The following is a 21257-nucleotide window of genomic DNA, read 5'->3' on the forward strand; positions in this document are numbered from 1 at the left end:
TTCATGAATGAAGGTCTTCCCTCATTCCTCGAGGGCTTGCACTCTAAATGAAGCACTGGTTCAAAATTGAGTCATAAATAAATCTGTTTATTTGTATCCTTGCAAATGCAAAACTGATCTTGCTATTTGATTAAAACAGTTACATGTAGAAGGAACTGAGGGATTCACTACCAAAAAACTGGTTCTTGAACAATATAAAGAAATGAAAAATGCATGGCAAGTCACTTTGGTTAAAGGATCTGCCAAATAAACTGTAAAGGATTTGGCATATTGACACAAAAGTTGGCGTATGTCATTACAATCATGACCTGAGGGCCACTTACCAGTCCTGAGAAATGAAAACTTTAGACTAAAAATATAAGTCTACTTTCTTTAATTTGAGTCCAGAGAGAGAGAGAGAGACTGGATGGAGGTATGTAGCAAGTTCAAGTTTACGTTCAAGTATGTCTGTCAGATGAAATGTGCCTCACGGGGTTCAATGGTGCAACATATTTGTGACCCTGGATCACAAAACCAGTCATAAGGGTCATTTTTCTGAAATTGAGATATATAACACATCTGAAATATTAATAAGCTTTCATTGATGTATGATTTGTTAGTATAGGACAATATTTGGCCGAAATACAACTATTTGAAAATATGGAATCTGAGGGTGCAAAAAATAAAAATTCTGATTGATATATTTACCGTAGGACATTTACAAGATATCTTCATGGAACATGATCTTAACTTAAAGGTGCCAAAGAATGCATTGAAATAATATGAAGAGTTTGATTAAAAAAAAAAACAGCATTAAAAAAAAGTTACCGCCAAAATCAGTATTATATCAGGTCTTGTATTTAAAAGTAAATTCTTAATTTTATGCAAAATGCAATATCCGCCCTGTTATTCTGTCATCTTTTCTCAATAAATGCCAGTCCTCCTTCTCTGCAGAATGCAATAAATCCTCTCAACAAATCACAGTGCACTAAATGAATATCACATGGTAAAGCTGAATGCACATTTATATGGGCGATTGATTCAATAGATTTATAGCATTTTGAAAAAAAATTGTCATGGATTTATTGCATTTTGTGGAAAAAATAACCAGTTTTTATAATAAATCTTTGAAAATCAAATTATGGATTTGAATTTGTAATGTTATTATACTGTAACTTAAGATGCTATATGAAAGTTTGTAACAGAAAATAGTGGTTTTCATCTTGTCACTTTCTTGGTATAGAAAACACGTTTTTACTCCAAATTAGTCGAAATGAATTTATTGCGTTTTGGAACCAAACTCTTCATATTATAAATTGTTTTCTGATCTCTACCCATAGAAGCTATGTGGCTTTATTAAGAGCAAAATGTCAATTTAGAACCTTAGGATTTGCCCCCAGAATGAAATGGTCTAATATTTCCTTATTTGAAAGGGTCATGAATAATAATGTTGAGCTCTGCTCTGATTTAATGTTAATTTAATGTTAGGGGCGTCCATCTCGACTATAACGTCACAGTATCACAGTTGGTGTTATGTTTAGATTGGTCTGTTTTCCAGCGGTCTTTTGTATGCACAAGGTTTACATAAGAAGGAAGAAAGAATATTGTTGAGGCTCAGGACCATGTACAGAGTTTGTGTTATTCATCAATGCCTAGGTAAATACAGTTTTACATTTTACTGCACTGTTAATATCCTAATGATTTTTGGCCTACACTGTAAAAAAATTCCGTAGAAATTGCAGCTGGGTTGCCAACTTGCCGGTAATTTACCGTAGATTTAAATGTATGTCTTTTACTGACAACATTTTGTTCAAAGTTAAATGAACATTAAACATTTACAAGTCTTTGTCTTCACAGAGTAAAACTAAAAAAACAGCATCAAGCAAAACAATCTGGGAAACAAAATCTAAAGCAAAAAACAGAAAAAGGTTGATGATGATTTCTGGTTCCTAGAATGCTTTGCATGAGGCTGTTATTGTATAGTTTTATTCTGTAAAGACTTGTTAATATTTAAAATGTATTTAACTTTGAACAAATTCTTGCCAGTAAATAACATAAATTTAAATCTACGGTAAATTAACGGCAACCCAGCTGCAATAACATTGTAATTTCAACGGAATTTTTTTACAGTGTAAGAATTGCATAATTTTGACCTATAATGTATTTTTGGCTATTGCTACAAATATACCTGTGCCACTTAAGACTGATTTTGTATTCAAGGGTCACATTTAAACATTTATACAAAGCTAACCAGTTGAAAAAGGCTAATAAAGATCACTTTGAATTAAGATTTTTAATGAAATAGACAGAACAATGTAAACTATTATAGTTTACATTGTTTCAACCCTATATAACACAACTGTGAAACTTCAACTTGTGAAATGTATTCAAAATCTTCTAAAGTCATTTACTGTAATAGCTGTGAGGAAAAGACTAAATTTCATTTTTATTCACTGATGAAAGCATCTGACATCCTGCCTGATGTCTTCTGGTCCATACAGAGAAACAAAGTCATATACGGTGCTAACAAAATAATGACAGAACTTGAACTTTTAAGTGAACTAAACCTTTAATGCGAAGATTTAACCATTCTGTCTTAAAATGAAACTTTTTCAACAGTGTATTACAGAACAGCTGATAAAAACTGACATTTGCTTCAGTCTAACGGCTTATGAAACATTTATGATCGCACATTTTATTTACAGAAATGCGTAGAAATGCACACGTAAAAAGAGCGAGGAGATCAATCAATTTACAATAGCCTCGAATAGCCAGTGTGTCCCTTGCAAGACTTACAAAACAATCAGTCGTGTATCATACAAACCAAAAGGCCAGCATAACAGTGGACTACAGCGAAAAGAAACCTGCATTTATGCTCAAAGACATTGAAACTTACAGCTCTCAGCCACAGATTAAAGGTAATCTTATAAAAAAAAAATTGGGGGATGTCATAATTACAGAAATTTGGTCTGTACATCAATCTGCCGTTTGCAGCCATTTTGAACACAAAATAAATAAATAAATATATAGAAATCAAATCAATTACTGTATGTAAGCAATGCTCAGTGTAAGAGGTCAGGCAGCAGCTGCATTTAGTTCAGGTTACATTTGTGCATTCAGTGTTCGCACTATGTAAAAACACAGATAGCTGAACTGTCAATCTTCAAATGAACAGCTGAATGAGCCATGATCATAAATGCAGAAACAGCCGAACAGCATGTGACTCCAACAGTGTGCGCAACTTATGCCAGTCATTGCGTTTTGGTGGCTGGTAGCTGGTTTGTTGCCATCCAATCGCAGCACATTGGCTGATCGAGCAGCTACCATGCTTCAAATCACTGGCTTGAGCATTCTGAATAATGTGTTGAATGACTTGACCAGCTAGAAACCAGCTACCTACCATTTTCCAAAATACAGCAAATCATCTTAAGCAGGGAACGATTTGTGCTTACTAAAAACACTTGGGGATTAACCAGGTTGTAACTGCTGGGCAACTGGTTCACATTACATTTTCTTTTACTAATATTGTACAATTACCAAACATTAGCTATTTTTGTAAATAAGGAAAGATGAAACGGGTAGTTTAGCCATTTACAATATGGCATCTGATCTAATTTGTATTGCTGAAAGCACATAAAAGCACATCTCCAAATAGCAACTCTATGTTAGTCATGATGTGTACAAAAAAATAATCACAAAATTTGTGAAAAGTTTAAAAGAAAAGTTGATCATGATCGCTTATTAAAAAAATATAAAAACTACTTCAGTCATAACCATTTCAGACAAAAATATGCAGGGATGTACCGTATATTTACGAGTGATTATGTATTTGCAGGTACCTTTGGTGTCCCAAATGGGGTACTCAACTGCACGGACCACAAGATGTTACAAGCCAGGGTGAATATAATACTTCCTGTATCTTACATAACTGAAAATCATGATTTTCATGACAACTTATTAAAATAATAAAAAATAACCATTTGAAAAAAAATGACTCGATACCAAATGTACCTGCAGTTATATAATCACCCATATGGAGATATCTGTACCCATTAGGACAGCCAGGTAAACCATATATTTTTTTTAGTGATGTAAGCCAACAAGAACATCAGAACAGCACACATTAACACTGAAGAATAAACCATCGAAGACTATGTAAAATTTACAACCAAGCATGTTGAACGTTACATGACACAACCTATTTACCTAAATCAATTTTCAAGTGTGTTAATCAGGTTAACCTTCCATTTACATCATCATCAATAAAATGTGACTCAAAAAAAGAAAAAAAAAAGAGATTTACACGTGCGACATGCATGTGCCAACCACTTATCTTTGTGAGTATCCATGCATGTTAATGAATATAATACTGTAATCTATGCCATATGAAAACAGTACATATGGCTCTGTCAGGGTGAGGTCCCTTTAACCAGTGTTTCTCACAAATAAACATGTTTTGGATAAAAACAAGGCATCCTAAAAATTATATTTCAGACCAGGATCACGTAACATTATTAATTTAGACGTCCTTTATAAACAATCCTTCATAAACTCTTCTTTTATTAAGACATTGGGCGTGGCAGTTCACAACATCCTGCCAAACTTTATGTTGGTCTGCGTAAGACTCGCTTTGAGCAATATTCGGAAAATGCATAAAAAAATCTGAAGCACTAGCATACCGGATGCTTCTCTACCAGAAACATCACACCAACAAAAAAAAGAAAACGTTCAGGTTAAGTGTACAGATCTTTTCGAGCACCCCGTGTGGCGAACGCATGAAACCTTTAGCAAAAGCTAAGAGAAAGAGCAACTTTACAGACCAGCAACAGTGTATGTGTGTAATATCTAAGACAGATATGACATCTAGAAATGCTGTGTCTTCGACCGTAACAGCGTTTAAGATCTCAATTCCCCTCTGTTCTTCTCAGGATCCTTCAGAACCGCAGGAAGTGAGAGTTCATTGCTCCGGGCAGGGTCTCTGCTCTCTCATTGGCTGTCTTTATTTCAGTCTTTCAAAGTGTCTGTCCGCGGTCACGGGTCAAAGGTCAGTGACTTTATTCTCCACAGCTGCGGCGATCTGTTGAAGCCTGTATCCCAGCTGCATCTTCTGAGCCGTTGAATCCTCCTCTAATGCTGTGATAATCTGAACAAAGACCGTAGGGCAAGTTTAGTCTATAAGCAATTGAGCGTCCAGCTCTATATAAACACAAGCATCAAGGTTTACCTGATCATAGTATTTGTTGATATACTTGTATAACTCGTGCAATGCCACCAGATGATTTACTTCATTTGAGTAATTCTGCAAGATAGGCAAAGCAGCGGACAATCATTTTATTAATGATTACATCTCAGATGCAGTATAGTGGAGTATGTATAGGAAAGCTAAATATCCTCACCCTTGAGAGTTCAGCCAGTGAAGAATTCATCTCCTGGTCACTGACAGGGATGGTCTGTCGTATATCTGAATAATATCTGGTGAAATACATTTATCAAGGTAGTGTGAGTGCAAAAAATATAGTAGTTGCAAAAAAAAAAAAACATTATTATATGGGTTGTTGGAATGCTTGATTCTGATTGGCCAGTTGCAACATTCCAAGATAACAACCGCTCAAAACTAATAGCATGGTGCAAATCATTTTGACAGGTGCAGTTTAATATTACACAACGTTTTTATATAAATATGTCTTTTAAATCTTTCAAACAAACAAACAATAAAGACAGTTTCATCCTATCTTTATCTGTTCTCTTTTATCACCTCTCAAATATGGGTAGGTTTCTTTAAAAATACAAAATTTTGAGCAAAAAGATGATAGGGCTGTCAAAAGATTAATCGTGATTAATCGCTTACAAAAGAAAAGTTTTTATTTGCAAAATATATGCATGTGTACTCTCTGTGTAATTATTATGTAAATATGTGTATATTTATTTTATGAAAGTTAAGACTGAATGGACCTGAAAATGTCAAATGGTGTAACCGCCAATTGCGCCAAAGAATGAGAAATATTAAATATTTTATCCACCTTGATGTCATGTAAGCGTAATCATAAAAAAAGTTATATATCATTTATTAGTTATTTCTAAATTTAAATTTTAATGCGTTTTTGTAATATTTGTCCGACATATGCTGAAAACAGCTCTGTTTTCTAAATAATCTTGGACAAATGATGTAAAAATATATGTAATAAAAATCATATAAAATTTTTATTAAACTTATTTTACTCCATATTTTTTATGAATATATTTTTATTTTTATTTAAAAAAACACACTAGTTACACCAATTGACACAGACCGGTTAAACCACATTGACATTTGCAATTATCCCCCAAATATTCTGTCAAAATGAAATAAAACCAGAAATTTTAGACTTGGCCCTCAAAAAAGAGAATGTATGCAAATAATCTGCAAATTTATTTTGAAATTTTAAACCTTTCACATTTAATTGAACCATACGGACACAAAATAATTAACGTCCCGTCATTGATACATGTATGTGTATATTTATATATATACATAAAAATTAAACACACATATATTATGCAAACAAAAAAAATTCTTTTGAATGTGATTAATTGCGATTAATCGTTTGACAGCCCCAAATAATGAGATAATTGCATTTTTGTAAAGGACTTTTGTTGTAGATCGGATTCAGAGTGATGATCAAAACATACACATTTTTGCTGTAATTGGATTAGTGGATACTTCAGTGTTTTATAAGTTGTGTAAGAGCGCCACCTAGTGGACAAAGCGGAAATATGGATTGCCATAAAAACTCGTCATTGGCAGGAAAGTGTTTCCTCTTAAATGACGAGATAATTTGGAAGTTACGCACGGAAGGTCTGCATTCATTAAAATTGAGTGAATAAAATAAAATTAACATTTAATGTTCCTTACCTTACTTATGAGGAAAATAGCTGTGTAATAAGCAGGTTGATAGCACATCAATAAGCCTCGACAGTGTGATCAGGACCCGAAGCAAAGTGCAGGGTCTGTATCACACTGAAGGGGTTTATTTCACGATAACAACCGGCTGTCATCTCACTTATTAGACGGCTATTTACCTCATAAGTGCTGTAAGAAACATTAAATATTGATTTGAAATATTTAATTTGCTAATTTTTAACAAATGCAGACCTTCCGCAAGGAAAACCCGTTTATTTCAGGTTTTAAGACGAGACAAGACATTCAAATGTCCCAAACACACAATTTGGTTTATTAATTTGTAAATATAATATCATATATGTTAATTAAAAAAATACATATTTATATTTTGTGTAATATTAAACTGTACTATCTGGGAATAACAAATCTGCAAATGTCACAACTGGCCAATCCAAATCAAGCATTTTAGAGTGCTGTGTAATAATTCTGCGATAACAACCGGCTGCCTGCACATTATCCCTTACGTAATAATACACTGACCAAAGTTACACTTTGCATACCTTTCCACCATTTGTTTGTAGCGTGGGATATCTCGCGCGTACAGAAGCTTATTGATCGGGGAATCCTGCGTGTGCAAGACATAAAACATATAAATACTTATATGATCAAAAATACTATATTTATTTTGGTTCATCATGCTTCATTCTGATTGGCTCACCCTCCCCAGTTTGTGGTCAGCGATGGTACAGGAGTCCATGAAGGTCTGAGCAATGACCGACAGCACAGAGTCGAGGTTATCAGACGCCTGAACGTCAAAGATGAACTGAGGGTTTTTTAGGATATTGATCCAGAATCTCAGCGGTAAGCTATAAAACAGAATCGAAAATAAGTTGTGACCCAAAACACTCATAATTCTTTGCTCATCAAAAACCTGAAGTTTACCAACCTGTTTGTTTTCCATATGTGAATGGTCTCTGGGTCGGTAATGTTGTGCTGTGCCGCCAGGTCATCCAACAAATCGAAGAAATATTTCACAGCCAAAGGAACCGGTCGACTGGTACTCAAAATCACAGTGAACAGATCGTCTACGAACTTCTGCAGTGTACCCTAAAAACAGAGAGTGAGAGTGATGCAACAATATTAACAAATGGCTCCTTTTACAGTATTTTTTTCTTATTTTAAGAAAAATAAACAAGTAAATTACCTTCGTTCATATATCATATCTAACACTGATCAACTATTACACTGAGCTAACGTTACTATGTAAAATGTATGTATACAATGTCAGATACAGGTCCTTGAAAACTTCCTTGACTATCCACACACAATTGTGATCCATGCTTGTCGTCTCCCCGCGTCTTTAACCAAAACATTTTATTTTCAACAAGGTATTTGTTTCAGAGATCAGTTTAGCCATTAGCCATACCGATGAATAAATACAGAGATGACAACGCATGTGCGTCCGATGAAACGGTCTATAAGGGGCGGGCCATTTGTATGTGGTACCTTTACAGACAGCAGACGTGTGAGGTAGATCTCCGGTATGGCCTTGGCTCTCTCACGGTCTTTATCTCTCAGACTGCCTCGTCTGTGTTTGGGAAGTTCTGCCTCCTCATTGGCCTTCACCAGATGCCATTGTTTAACTCCTTCATCATCCCCATCCTCCAACATTGGAGTCTCTGAGAAAATTATATCTCAGTCAGTATTAAAGATATCAAAGTTATATTTTCACAGAATGATCATTACATTACGTAGGATGAGTTGAAACCGGTAAATGAGTATTCATTAGGGCTGGGCAAGAAAAAAATCTATTTTTCGATTAATCGTTTTTTTATACATGGCGGATTCAGAATCGATTCTCAAAGAGCAGAATAGATTTTCTTTTCATATTTTTCCTGCAAACAATGAACGTAAGATTAACGTTAATCAAATTACTAGTCCTCTTCACTATGTGTCACCCTATTTTTTGCCTTGCGCGATGTTACCAAGGAGCCTGTCATTCTTTCATTCAGTGCTTAAAATGGCAGTTTTATGTGCTTCATCATCGACGTTGATGCCACCTTAACATAAAAAGTAAGAGGTATGGAAGCATCCCGAGAACCGGAATCGAAAATTGAATCGAGAATCGAATCGATTTGATAGCTTGTGAATCGAAATTGAATCGATCTGGAAAATCTGAATCTATACCCAGCCCTAGTATTCATAGGCAGGATCACAAATATCTGAATTTATCTGAAATATGAAATTAATTTTTGTTAAAAAAACTCACTCTCTCCTGGTATGTAGTCATGGCTGTCATGGTGGATTTGCTTGGACTGTCGTGACACTAGTGTTACTGTGGCACCATCAGGAACCTGTAGGGAAAACATACAAATCAGCACTCACCTACAAAAGTGTATCTCTTATTTTTATCTTAAAGCTTAACAGACCTTGTAGTGCTGTAAGGTGTTGAGGCGTTTCCAGGACCCCTGAACCACTGATGTCAAATCCTGATCTGACAAGATCAGATGACCAGCCATTCCTGCCCTCCATTCTACATGAACAAAAAAAGAAGTCATTAGTTTTTATCTAATGATTGTTTCATTGTCTTTAAAGGGACACCACTTTTTTTTTTAAATATGCTCATTTTCCAGCTCCCCTAGGGTTAAACATTTGATTTGTACCTTTTTGGAATCCATTCAGCCGATCTCCGGGTCTGGCGCTACCACTTTTAGCATAGCTTAGCACAATCCATTGAATCTGATTAGACCATTAGCATCAAGCTAAAAATAACCAAAGAGTTATGATATTTTTTCTATTTAAAACTTGACTCTTCTGTAGTTATATTGTGTACTAAGAACGACGGAAAATTAAAAGTTGTGATTTTCTAGGCAGATATGGCTAGGAACTATACTCTCATTCTGGCGTAATAATCAAGGACTTTGCTGCTGTAACATGGCTGCAGGAGGCGTAGTGATATTACGCAGCAGCCGAAAATAGTCCCCTTTGTAACTTTCAATGGCAGGGGACTATTTTTGGGCAGTGCGTAATATCACTACGTCTGCTTTTAATTTTCGTCTTTGTACACAATAACTACAAAACTCTTTGGTTATTTTTTTAGCGCAATGCTAATGGTCTAGTCAGATTCAATGGATTGTGCTAAGCTATGCTAAAAGTGGTACCACCAGACCCAGAGATCGGCTGAATGGATTCCAAAATGTTAAAAATTAAATGTTTAACTCTAGGGGAGCTGGAAAATAAGCATATTTTCAAAAAAGTGGAGTGTCCCTTTAAATATGAGATCAGATCCACGACTCTTACCTAGATGAACGGAGTCTGCAGTGGGTCTGTGGGAGTATGATGTGCCCTTTAACGTCTGCTCCAGGATCTTCTCCTTCACCTGAGTGATGGTGTCACAATCCAGGACTTTGGTAGGGACCGTCTGTGACTCACCGGTGCCTCCGCTGCTCACCAGGACATTTAGAGTCTATGGAGCAACATTGAAAACATTCACTGTAGGTCATTTAAAGTTTGGGTTCGAATGCACGTACTTATAACATTTAGAAAAGCACCTGTGTAATGTGTAAGTGAAGTGTAATTACTACTACAATCATTTCAGGATTGTGTCATCAGGTTTGAGTAAGAAAACCTTCATACAAACTAAATGTAAAGTATATTTCCACAAGAATGTGGTTTTCTTACCACAGTATGGTAGTCCACATCTTCTCGCAGTAGTCTGTTATCGTTCAGCGTGTATTTAGCTTTGCCTGAAACGGCATCCACGGGACCCTTATCCACCTGATGCTTAATGGCTCTGAACATCATGTAGAAAGACTCGCCTGCCGTGTCCTGCCACACAACAGATAAATGCAAAACAAAACGTCTGAAATCCACCATTTGTTTAGGTCTTAAGTTGCAAGTTGCTTATTTGATCTTAAAGAGAAAGTAACCTTAATTAACCTACTTAAGTCTGTGTCATTAATGTTAATCAAACAACCCAAAACAAAGAAAAAATCACTTCTGAAGCTTTAAAAAAATTATTATTATATTTAATTTATACAATAAAGACAGTGTTATGATTTATTTAATTTCGATTTCTGTACCTTAGGCTAATTTTAGACCTTACTTAATGAGCAAATTGTTCTTTTTTTATAAATGTTTCATTTCTTTATTTGTTATTACATTTTTCTGATCCAAAAAATTATTCGATCCGTGCCTCATAATTCGTAATGTGATCCGAACTGTGAGTTTTGCGATCCATCACACCCCTAGTTTTGAGTAAATTATATCAAAAAGAAGCCCTCCAGATTGTTTTATTCATTGTGTTAGCCCTTGCTCACAAAAAAGGTTGGAGACCCCTGATCTAGATTAAATATTTAAATTTATTGACAGGCTTTAACACAGAGCAAAAGAAGCATCACTTACCCTGAGGAAGGAGTACAGGCATATAGACATCCAGTTGGTCAATAGCTTCTCCACTACAGACTCCGTCCTGTTAAAGAGATTCATTTCCAGTGAGGATCAATCATGTTATACAGCTATTATCAATTTCACTTATCTGCATTATGTACATAAAGAGCATTAGTGATTTTGTGGTTTCATGTAGAGTAATGGTGATTCGATAATTCCACATAATGGGGATTCAGGGATTAAACTGAGATAAATAGCAATTTTGTGGTTTTATGTGGGATATGGGGACTCACTGATTCCATATAGGTCAATGGAAATTCTGTGTTTCATGTAAATAAATGAGAGTTTGGTGGTTTCATGTAGATAAATGGGAATTCTGCGGTTTCACGTACATAAATAATTCTGCTGTTTTATGTAGATAAATGGGAATTCTGTAGTTAGATAAATAGGAATTCTGCGTTCTCACGTAAATAAATTCTGTGGTAGAGTTTTTTGTGACTGTTGCTGGCAAAAATCTTTGATCTTGCGGCACGTTTTCTTAAAAAATGCGATGGAATATGCGGGATATTTATGCAATTTTATGCAATGAAATTGCAAAAACTGTGTGAACTTGTAAAAACTGTTTGCTTTTCATTGATGTTCACGTCGCTTAATTACGTCACTTCCTAACGTTCCCATGACAACAGGGGACATGGCTGCGCTTGTGTGAAGTAAATGCAACATATTTTTACTTTCTGCTAAGATATATTTGACTTTTTGCTACGAAAATGCGGGGATTATGGAATCATGCAAGCCCTGCATATATGCAGACTTTGGCTGATTAGCATTGAATCATGTGAATCCCATAATCACAAAGTAGATAAATGGGAATTTGTAGTTTTACATACATAAATACGAATTATGCGGTTTCAGGTAGATGAATGGGAATTCTGTGGTTTCACATACATAAATGGGAATTCACAGTTTTGCGTACATAAACAGGAATTCTGCCGTTTCACGTAGATAAATGGGAATTCACAGTTTTACGTACATAAATAGGAATTTTGCGGTTTCACGTCAAAATGGGAATTCTGCTGTTTCACGTAGATAAATGGGAATATGCAGTTTTACGGACATAAACAGGAATTCTGTGGTTTCGCGTACATAAATGGGAATTTACAGTTTTAAGTACAAAAATGGGAATTTTGCTGTTTCACGTAGATAAATGGGAATTTGCAGTTTTACATACATAAATAGGAATTATGCGGTTTCAGGTAGATGAATGGGAATTCTGTGGTTTCACATACATAAATGGGAATTCACAGTTTTACGTACAAAAATAGGAATTTTGATGTTTCACGTAGATAAATGGGAATTTGCAGTTTTATGTACATAAACAGTAATTATGCGGTTTCAGGCAGATAAATGGGAATTTTGTGGTTTCATGTACATAAATGGAAATTCACAGTTTTACATAAAAAAATAGGAATTTTACTGTTTCACTTAGATAAATGGGAATTCTGTAGTTTCAAATAGATAAATAGAAATTCTGCAGTTTCACACAGATAAATGGGAATTCTGCGGTTTCACATACATAAATAGGAATTCTTTGGTCTCACGTAGATAAATGGGAATTCTGCGGTTTCATGTAGATAAATGGGAATTCACAGTTTAAGTACATAAATAGGAATTCTGCCGTTTCATGTAGATAAATGGGAATTCCGTGGTTTCACGTACATAAATGGGAATTCACAGTTTTACATAAAAAAATAGGAATTATGTGGTTTCAGGTAGATGAATGGGAATTCTGTGGTTTCACATGCATAAATGGGAATTTACAGTTTTACGTACAAAAATAGGAATTTTGATGTTTCACGTAGATAAATGGGAATTTGCAGTTTTATGTACATAAACAGTAATTATGCGGTTTCAGGCAGATAAATGGGAATTTTGTGGTTTCATGTACATAAATGGAAATTCACAGTTTTACATAAAAAAATAGGAATTTTACTGTTTCACTTAGATAAATGGGAATTCTGTAGTTTCAAATAGATAAATAGAAATTCTGCAGTTTCACACAGATAAATGGGAATTCTGCGGTTTCACATACATACATAGGAATTCTTTGGTCTCACGTAGATAAATGGGAATTCTGCGGTTTCACGTAGATAAATGGGAATTCACAGTTTAAGTACATAAATAGGAATTCTGCCGTTTCATGTAGATAAATGGGAATTCCGTGGTTTCACGTACATAAATGGGAATTCACAGTTTTACATAAAAAAATAGGAATTATGTGGTTTCAGGTAGATGAATGGGAATTCTGTGGTTTCACATGCATAAATGGGAATTTACAGTTTTACGTACAAAAATAGGAATTTTGCTTCTTCATGTAGATAAATGGGAATTTGCAGTTTTATGTACATAAATAGGAATTCCGCTGTTTCACGTACATAAAGAGGAATTCTGGGTTTCACGTATATAATGGGAATTTAGTGGTTTCGGATAGATAATGATAATTCTGTGGTTTCATGTAGATAATGGAAATTCTGTGGTTTTATGTAGAAAACAGGAAATCTATGGTTTCATGTAGATAACCGTTTCATGTACAATAATATGGATTCAGTGAGAAACACCCTCATCACTTCTCAATGATATGAGATGTGCTGACCTGCGCAGCATGAGTTTAGGGTTCTTGGTGATGTACTGCTCCACCAGGTGACTCAGCAGAGTTTTTAAGATGTCTGTGAAATATTCCAGCTTGCCGTGCAGCGCCACCGTGAGGAGAGACGCCACGTACGCCCTGTCCCTCGGAGAGAAGGTCCGCTGGGCTTCCAGAGTGTGAATGAACTGTACAGAAGCACATAAACACTACAAATGAAGAATTCCAAATCTTTTATAGACCCTATTCCTTATCTCTGAGGAAAAGCTAACCTTGGTCAGGAACAGCTTGCTGTTGAGAAGGTTAGACAGCTGAACCAGGCCTTGCTCTACGGTGGCCCGGCGACAAGCCGGAACATCAAGGTCTCGTGTTAGCGGTGACTCTCTGTGACCAGGGAAAAAGATCCTCTCAGAGTACCTACGATAGTCCAGGAATGGAATTCCAGATCCCATGAGGTCGCTGGATACATCCATCATCTCTGTCATTAGATCTGCATAAAACACACAGCATCACATAAGCTTAGGATAAAATAAACAGCATTTGGCTGTTGCGTTTCTATACTGGTAGAGCACTGCATAAGCAGCTCAAAGGTCATTGGTTTGAATCCCAAGGAAACACACATACTTATCAATTAACTGTAATTTGCTTTTGGCGTCTGCCAAATGCATGAATGCAATGGAAATGTTTATGTGGCAGTGCCTGACCTGTGAATTCCTTTTTACAGCGATCTCTGACACTGGTCTCCAAATTCTCCAGCTGGATTTGAACTTTCTTATAGTCTCGTAACGCTTGCTTGCTTTTCCTCCTGTTAAACACACACAAACTTATATAATATCACTGCAATAGATGCTAAGTCTGCAAGATTTGCAAAAAACATAAGACTTTAGATACCTGTATATGAGGACGATAACCAGCACAATAAGAGCCACAATAAAGGCTCCCACCCCGACTCCAACTTGAGCTTCCAGAGGGAAGGTGGCCTGACCCTGTGAATCATACTGCAGGCGACCCAAAGAGAAGTTGAGATTTCCCATCTTCACCTATTCACACACAAAACACTTCTTTATACCACATCACTGGGAAGCACTAAAACAACAAAGGGTTTAGTTACAAGTTGGCATACAGTGAATTCTGGGAGTGCGTCATTGGAATCTCGTTTCTTGGACGCTGGCACCGGTGGCTGTTGTGCTGGCGGCTCGCAGTACAAATGATTCCTGGTTAAAGTCTTGACTGTGCACTCTCCATCTCCAACAAGGGCCACCACCTCTTCCTTAGATATGGCCAGGTCCAGGTTCTCCCCCTGAATCAAATGTTAAAGATTATAAGTTTAAAGATTAAGGAATTTGTACTATGCTAGCATTATAAAAGGTTCACAAACATTTTCTGAATATCTTGATTCAAAAGTTTTTTGTTTTCCATCAGACCAAGCCTGTTTACCCATAAAATAACATAAAACCAGTCAATCAGATTGGAACCTTGTTTGGGAAAGCACATTATCTGATGGGAATGGTTCTGGGACATAAATAACTTGCACATGATTAATTAACCCACGAATAAGAGATGATAGATATGCATTGAACTCTAACCTCCACAGAGATGATGCTGCCGGGTTTGTGGCGGAAAGGTTTGCTGGGATCGTGTTGATTGAGGTCGCGAAGAACAGGGTTCGGCTCATAGCTGAAGGGGCCACCGTTGACCGCCTCAAATTCAAAATGGAGGTTATCAAAGAGGAAGTGGACGCTAACTGCGGCACGAAGGGCCTCGGGCCCCACTTCTGGAGTGGGACACAGGATCAAAGTGGAACTGTTCACTGTGCACTGCTCTTCAACCTGACAAAGACCAGAACATGAACCAGTTAAGAGCCATATAACAAGACTTTCACATTTGGATGTGAACATATGTGACCACAAAACCAGTCATAAGCTTTCCATTGATTTAAGGATTATAAGGATACAATATTTGGCCGAGATACAACTATTTGAAACTCTGCAATCTAAGGGTGCAAAAAAATAAAAATATTTTAAAAAATTTCTGTTTGTATCTTAATAAAATAGATTGAACAATAAATATGGATGGACATTAAAACTTCTAAAACAACAAGTCTGGCGGTGGTGGCCTAAGACTTGCACAGTACTGTATATGGTAGGAAATGTACATAATATCTTCATGGAACATGATCTTTTCTTGATATCCTATTGATTTTTGACATAAAAAATGATCATTTTGACTCAGACAATGTATTTTTGGCTAATGCTACAAAAATATACCCATGCTTCTTATATATTACATATATTGCGGATGTAAACATGTGTAATAGTTTATTAGAAGGCACAAGTATGGACTCACTTGTGTGAACTCTACCTGTTTGATGACACAAAGACTATCACGACAGTCCAGTTCAGGGACTATCCGACGCCTTCTTTTAAGAGGACCGTAGTGTACTTTATTCTCGCTTGCCAACACGCTCCTCCTCTTCCTTTGAGTCTGGGGCTCTATAGGGGTCAGGGTCACACGGATACGCGGCTCCTGTACCACATCCAGATGCTGGCCGGACACTCGAATGATACGACCCCCGCTGACATTAACACAGATAAATTAATTCAGCATGTGAGATATATGATAAAATAAACGTGACCCTGCCTATGAAACCTATCAAGGTTATATATCTGTACATTATGTAGGATAATTTAATGTAATAAACCATTATATCACATAAAAATGACTATATTGCAAAAAACTTTTTTTTTTTACAGTTTTTTTACAATTATTATATTACTTACCTGAGAAAGCTTTTAGATGGAACAGCATTGGTCACATTAGGATCTGGTGTGTAGTGATAATAGACTTTCGACAGATGGCGCTGTGCTTTACCAAATCGCACGGTAACGGCACTTTCTCCAGTTCGGTTATTGCCTCCAGTCACACATTCAACCCGATCGTTGTGCTGCTCAGAATAACTACACACACAAACCCAGGCTTTATTAAAACACATATTGATAAATCTTAAAAGAGTAACCAAACACGACAGTCACAGATTATAATACATTCCATGGAATCAGAAGTACTTTTGGTACAAAAACGCATAGTTTTTCACTGATCCAGAAATATTTCCCAGAAGGACAGGGGATTATTTATGACAGAATCAGCTGTAGATAACAGCAGCTGTGTGTGGTTGAGATGATATCATAATGAAATTAAGCGATGACTTCTGTCTAGCTGGAATGCAGTAGAGGACACAGTCACTCACATGTGACATGGGACTCCACCAATCAGGACGCCCATCTCGCTGGGATGGCCCGTTAGAAGGTTTCGTCCTGTGATGGTGAGCGATGTGCCGCCTGACATTGGGCCTTTCAGAGGAGACACATCCAATAACACTGGGTCCTTGGGTTTAGAAACACAACACACACAGAAATATTACACAAAATATTCATCATACAGAGATCTGAAAATGTGCTACAAAAATGTTTGATTTGACATTATCTTTGATACAAGTTGCATGTAATTACTATAGTAATAAACAGTAAATTATTCAGAATTACATGCAACTAACTCTAAACCAATTATTGTAACCAGTTATTATACTACAATTACTACAAATTACAGTTATTATACTGCAATTGTAACACCATAAAATAAAGTGTAACCAAAATAGTGTTCTTAACTAGTATTTTTGTTTTACTTTCCAATAAACCCCATCCTATTAATAAAACATTTTTACTCACATTTACTCATTTTTGGATATTTACACGTATAAACTAGAGATGTACCGATATACTGGCCAATAATCGGTATTGGTTGATAAAAGCAATTTTAACATTATCTTCCGATAGTATAAAAACAGCCAATAGTCATGGCCGATATATCCTGTCATTAAAAACAAGAACAGGAAAATTAAATGAATTTAAGCTCTGTGTATTGAAAATGTAAAGAAAAATCGCTAGATTAATGTTCAATATTAATGGTGAATAACATTGACATTTTTTCTTCAGAATTAAATAAGGAATGATTGACAACGGGACGTTGAATTTAAAAGAAAATAATGCACATCCAAGGTGGACCGTTACACCACAGGTGTGCATAATTTCGAATAATTCAAAGGACCAGAGTCAATTATTTTGCTTATACCACGGTTACCAAAAATATTGGTCTGGTGCCTATTTATACAGTCTTGTTCAAAATAATAACAGTACAATGTGACTAACCAGAATAATCAAGGTTTTTAGTATATTTTTTATTGCTACGTGGCAAACAAGTTACCAGTAGGTTCAGTAGATTCTCAAAAAACAAACAAGACCCAGCATTCATGATATGCACGCTCTTAAGGCTGTGCATTTGGGCAATTAGTTGAAAGGGGTGTGTTCAAAAAAATAGCAGTGTCTACCTTTGACTGTACAAACTCAAAACTATTTTGTACAAAAAAATTTTTTCTGGGATTTAGCAATCCTGTGAATCACTAAACTAATATTTAGTTGTATGACCACAGTTTTTTAAAACTGCTTGACATCTGTGTGGCATGGAGTCAACCAACTTGTGGCACCTCTCAGCTTGTATTCCACTACATGATTCTTTAACAATTCATTCACATTTCTTGGTTTTGCTTCAGAAACAGCATTTTTGATATCACCCCACAAGTTCTCAATTGGATTAAGGTCTGGAGATTGGGCTGGCCACTCCATAACATTAATTTTGTTGGTTTGGAACCAAGACTTTGCCCGTTTACTAGTGTGTTTTGGGTCTTGTTGAAACAACCATTTCAAGGGCATGTCCTCTTCAGCATAGGGCAACATGACCTCTTCAAGTATTTTAACATATGCAAACTGATCCATGATCCCTGGTATGCGATAAAAAGGGCCCAACACCATAGTAGGAGAAACATGCCCATATCATGATGCTTGCACCTCCATGCTTCACTGTCTTCACTGTGTACCGTGGCTTGAATTCAGAGTTTGGGGGTCGTCTCACAAACTGCCTGTGGCCCTTGGACCCAAAAAGAACAATTTTACTCTCATCAGTCCACAAAATGTTCCTCCATTTCTCTTTAGGCCAGTTGATGTGTTCTTTGGCAAATTGTAACCTCTTCTGCACATGCCTTTTTTTAACAGAGGGACTTTGCGGGGATTCTTAAAAATAGATTAGCTTCACACAGACGTCTTCTAACTGTCACAGTACTTACAGGTAACTCCAGACTGTCTTTGATCATCCTGGAGGTGATCATTGGCTGAGCCTTTGCCATTCTGGTTATTCTTCTATCCATTTTGATGGTTGTCTTCCGTTTTCTTCCACGTCTCTCTGGTTTTGCTCTCCATTTTAAGGCATTGGAGATCATTTTAGCTGAACAGCCTATCATTTTTTGCACCTCTTTATAGGTTTTCCCCTCTCCAATCAACTTTTTAATCAAAGTACGCTGTTCTTCTGAACAATGTCTTGAACGACCCATTTTCCTCAGCTTTCAAATGCATGTTCAACAAGTGTTGGCTTCATCCTTAAATAGGGGCCACCTGATTCACACCTGTTTCTTCACAAAATTGATGACCTCAGTGATTGAATGCCACACTGCTATTTTTTTGAACACACCCCTTTCAACTAATTCAACTAATTGCCCAATTGCACAGCCTGCATATCATGAATGCTGGGTCTCATTTGTTTTCTGAGAATCTACTGAACCTACTGCTAACTTGTTTGCCACGTAGCAATAAAAAAATATACTAAAAACCTTGATTATTCTGGTTAGTCACATTGTACTGCTATTATTTTGAACAAGACTGTAAGACATTTTAAAGATTAGATGTGCGGTTATTGAAAAATAATCAACACTCATGGAACATTTCTCAATCAATCAAAATAATGCATTCAACAGCCCCGTGGTATAAGTTAATATAACCACCAAACTATCAGTATTTGCAGATATCCGTCTGAATAATCTGTGGACATCGGTGCATCTCTAGTATAAACCCTTGATTAAAAATGGACCTCTTCATGTTAATATTAACGGCATTCCTTGCATTACGGTTATTCTTCCTAAACCGCTTATATCTCATTTTCAGCCTGTTGGATTAACGGTTACCTGGTAACTGAATCGCTGGGCAGATTGCCCGATTCCTCCGCCTTTAACCTCCACGGAGACATGGCCGCTTGTTTCCCTTCCGCTCGCTGTGGTCTCACAAACAATGCTAACAAGAACACAAAGAGACCTCTCATTAATTGGTGCATGGGTCAATACTCTTCACCACAATCTACAAGTGAACTGCCTGAAGCCATTAATACAATGCCATTAGCTATTGCTTGTAATAAACAGCATATCAACTCAATAACATCATCTTGAGAGATCAGTTTATACCAGTACTGTTCTCATATGGTAATGAAGCTTGATATACCTTGAGGAGACCTCGTATCTGTCGGCTATGACTCTGCAAGGGACCCCTGCTATGGTGACGGAGTGCTTGATGTCTTCTGCTCTCTGACCCAGATTAGATCCAAAGATTGTGACCACTGTACCGCCCTCCACTGGACCAGAAAGAGGCGTAATCTACAATAAAACAAAATTAAAGTTAAGATTGTTCCTTAAACATTGGTTCAAACACCCACATTGAAACATCAGTAGCATGATGGTGACTTTGAAGTACTCACATGTCCAGGAAATGGTTTTTTATATATTGAATAGTTGTAAATTTATTTATTCTTGCTTTCCAGAAAGAGATTAAGCAGAGCCATTGACAGCCATTGTTAAGGGACAACTATACAAAGGTTTTAAATAAGGTGGAACAAATCTAAAAATGTGGGTAAACTGAAAGCTTAGGTCATTGCAAGAAAATAAGATGTTGGGCTACAGTTATCTAGGTCACCAAATCTGAAATATGTAATGTTATATTCCCTCATTTATTCTTCAAGTAGATAAAACAACTATCAAAGAGACATTTAAGCCAACAGCCTCGGGATAAGACAACATTAAAAGATCAAGAGCCGCTCCTTGCCCTTTAAATCTAGGTACACTGGGTCATGAGCACAGTAATGTATATTATGTTAAAAGAAAGAGGTGGTTTAAACAAAATGTACAATGTAACATGTATTGCAGTGTTGTTATAACATTTACTCGGGCAGTTTTAATACCTTAAAGCCATAGCTCAAATTATAATGCTTCAGTAATTTAATAAGAAATAATTTGTCAGTGAATAAGACTTAAATATCAGTCTGTTCTTGACTCAAAGCTATCAGGTGGCTTCAAAAGAGTTCAAAGGAAAAAGCACACAAGCCATGTGAATAGTTTTTTTTCATCTCAATTGAAGGCTGACAGTATAAAACATCAAACCCTCTTTTTGTAAGGAAACAAACAAGCTGGACATACTGCTAACTAACTTTGATAGATCA

The 21257-nt window shown here is 36.3% G+C and overlaps 1 protein-coding gene across 3 annotated transcripts in view; it reads right to left on the reverse strand.

Moving 5' to 3' along the window:
* Positions 1–2332: 2332 nt before the first annotated feature.
* The window catches only part of plxnb1a (plexin b1a), a 115445-nt gene continuing 96520 nt past the window's right edge, over positions 2333–21257 (reverse strand). For 2 of the 3 annotated variants that reach the window (XM_073812953.1, XM_073812954.1), the window contains 23 exons: positions 20267–20418; positions 19957–20062; positions 17137–17273; positions 16670–16846; positions 16236–16464; positions 15476–15718; positions 15013–15189; positions 14781–14929; positions 14594–14694; positions 14162–14379; positions 13899–14077; positions 11264–11330; positions 10541–10687; positions 10160–10325; positions 9289–9392; positions 9129–9213; positions 8366–8538; positions 7806–7966; positions 7578–7725; positions 7420–7484; positions 5376–5451; positions 5204–5278; positions 2333–5122 (listed from right to left, as the gene is read on the reverse strand). In XM_073812953.1, coding sequence (XP_073669054.1) covers positions 5018–5122; positions 5204–5278; positions 5376–5451; positions 7420–7484; positions 7578–7725; positions 7806–7966; positions 8366–8538; positions 9129–9213; positions 9289–9392; positions 10160–10325; positions 10541–10687; positions 11264–11330; positions 13899–14077; positions 14162–14379; positions 14594–14694; positions 14781–14929; positions 15013–15189; positions 15476–15718; positions 16236–16464; positions 16670–16846; positions 17137–17273; positions 19957–20062; positions 20267–20418 — 3240 coding nt within the window. In that variant the 3' untranslated portion in view covers positions 2333–5017. The remainder of the gene's footprint in view (positions 5123–5203; positions 5279–5375; positions 5452–7419; positions 7485–7577; positions 7726–7805; positions 7967–8365; positions 8539–9128; positions 9214–9288; positions 9393–10159; positions 10326–10540; positions 10688–11263; positions 11331–13898; positions 14078–14161; positions 14380–14593; positions 14695–14780; positions 14930–15012; positions 15190–15475; positions 15719–16235; positions 16465–16669; positions 16847–17136; positions 17274–19956; positions 20063–20266; positions 20419–21257) is intronic. The other variant, XM_065286223.2, reaches the window with a different exon arrangement.

The sequence above is a fragment of the Paramisgurnus dabryanus genome, chromosome 21 (assembly GCF_030506205.2).
Source record: "Paramisgurnus dabryanus chromosome 21, PD_genome_1.1, whole genome shotgun sequence".
In the NCBI taxonomy this organism is placed as follows: domain Eukaryota; kingdom Metazoa; phylum Chordata; class Actinopteri; order Cypriniformes; family Cobitidae; genus Paramisgurnus; species Paramisgurnus dabryanus.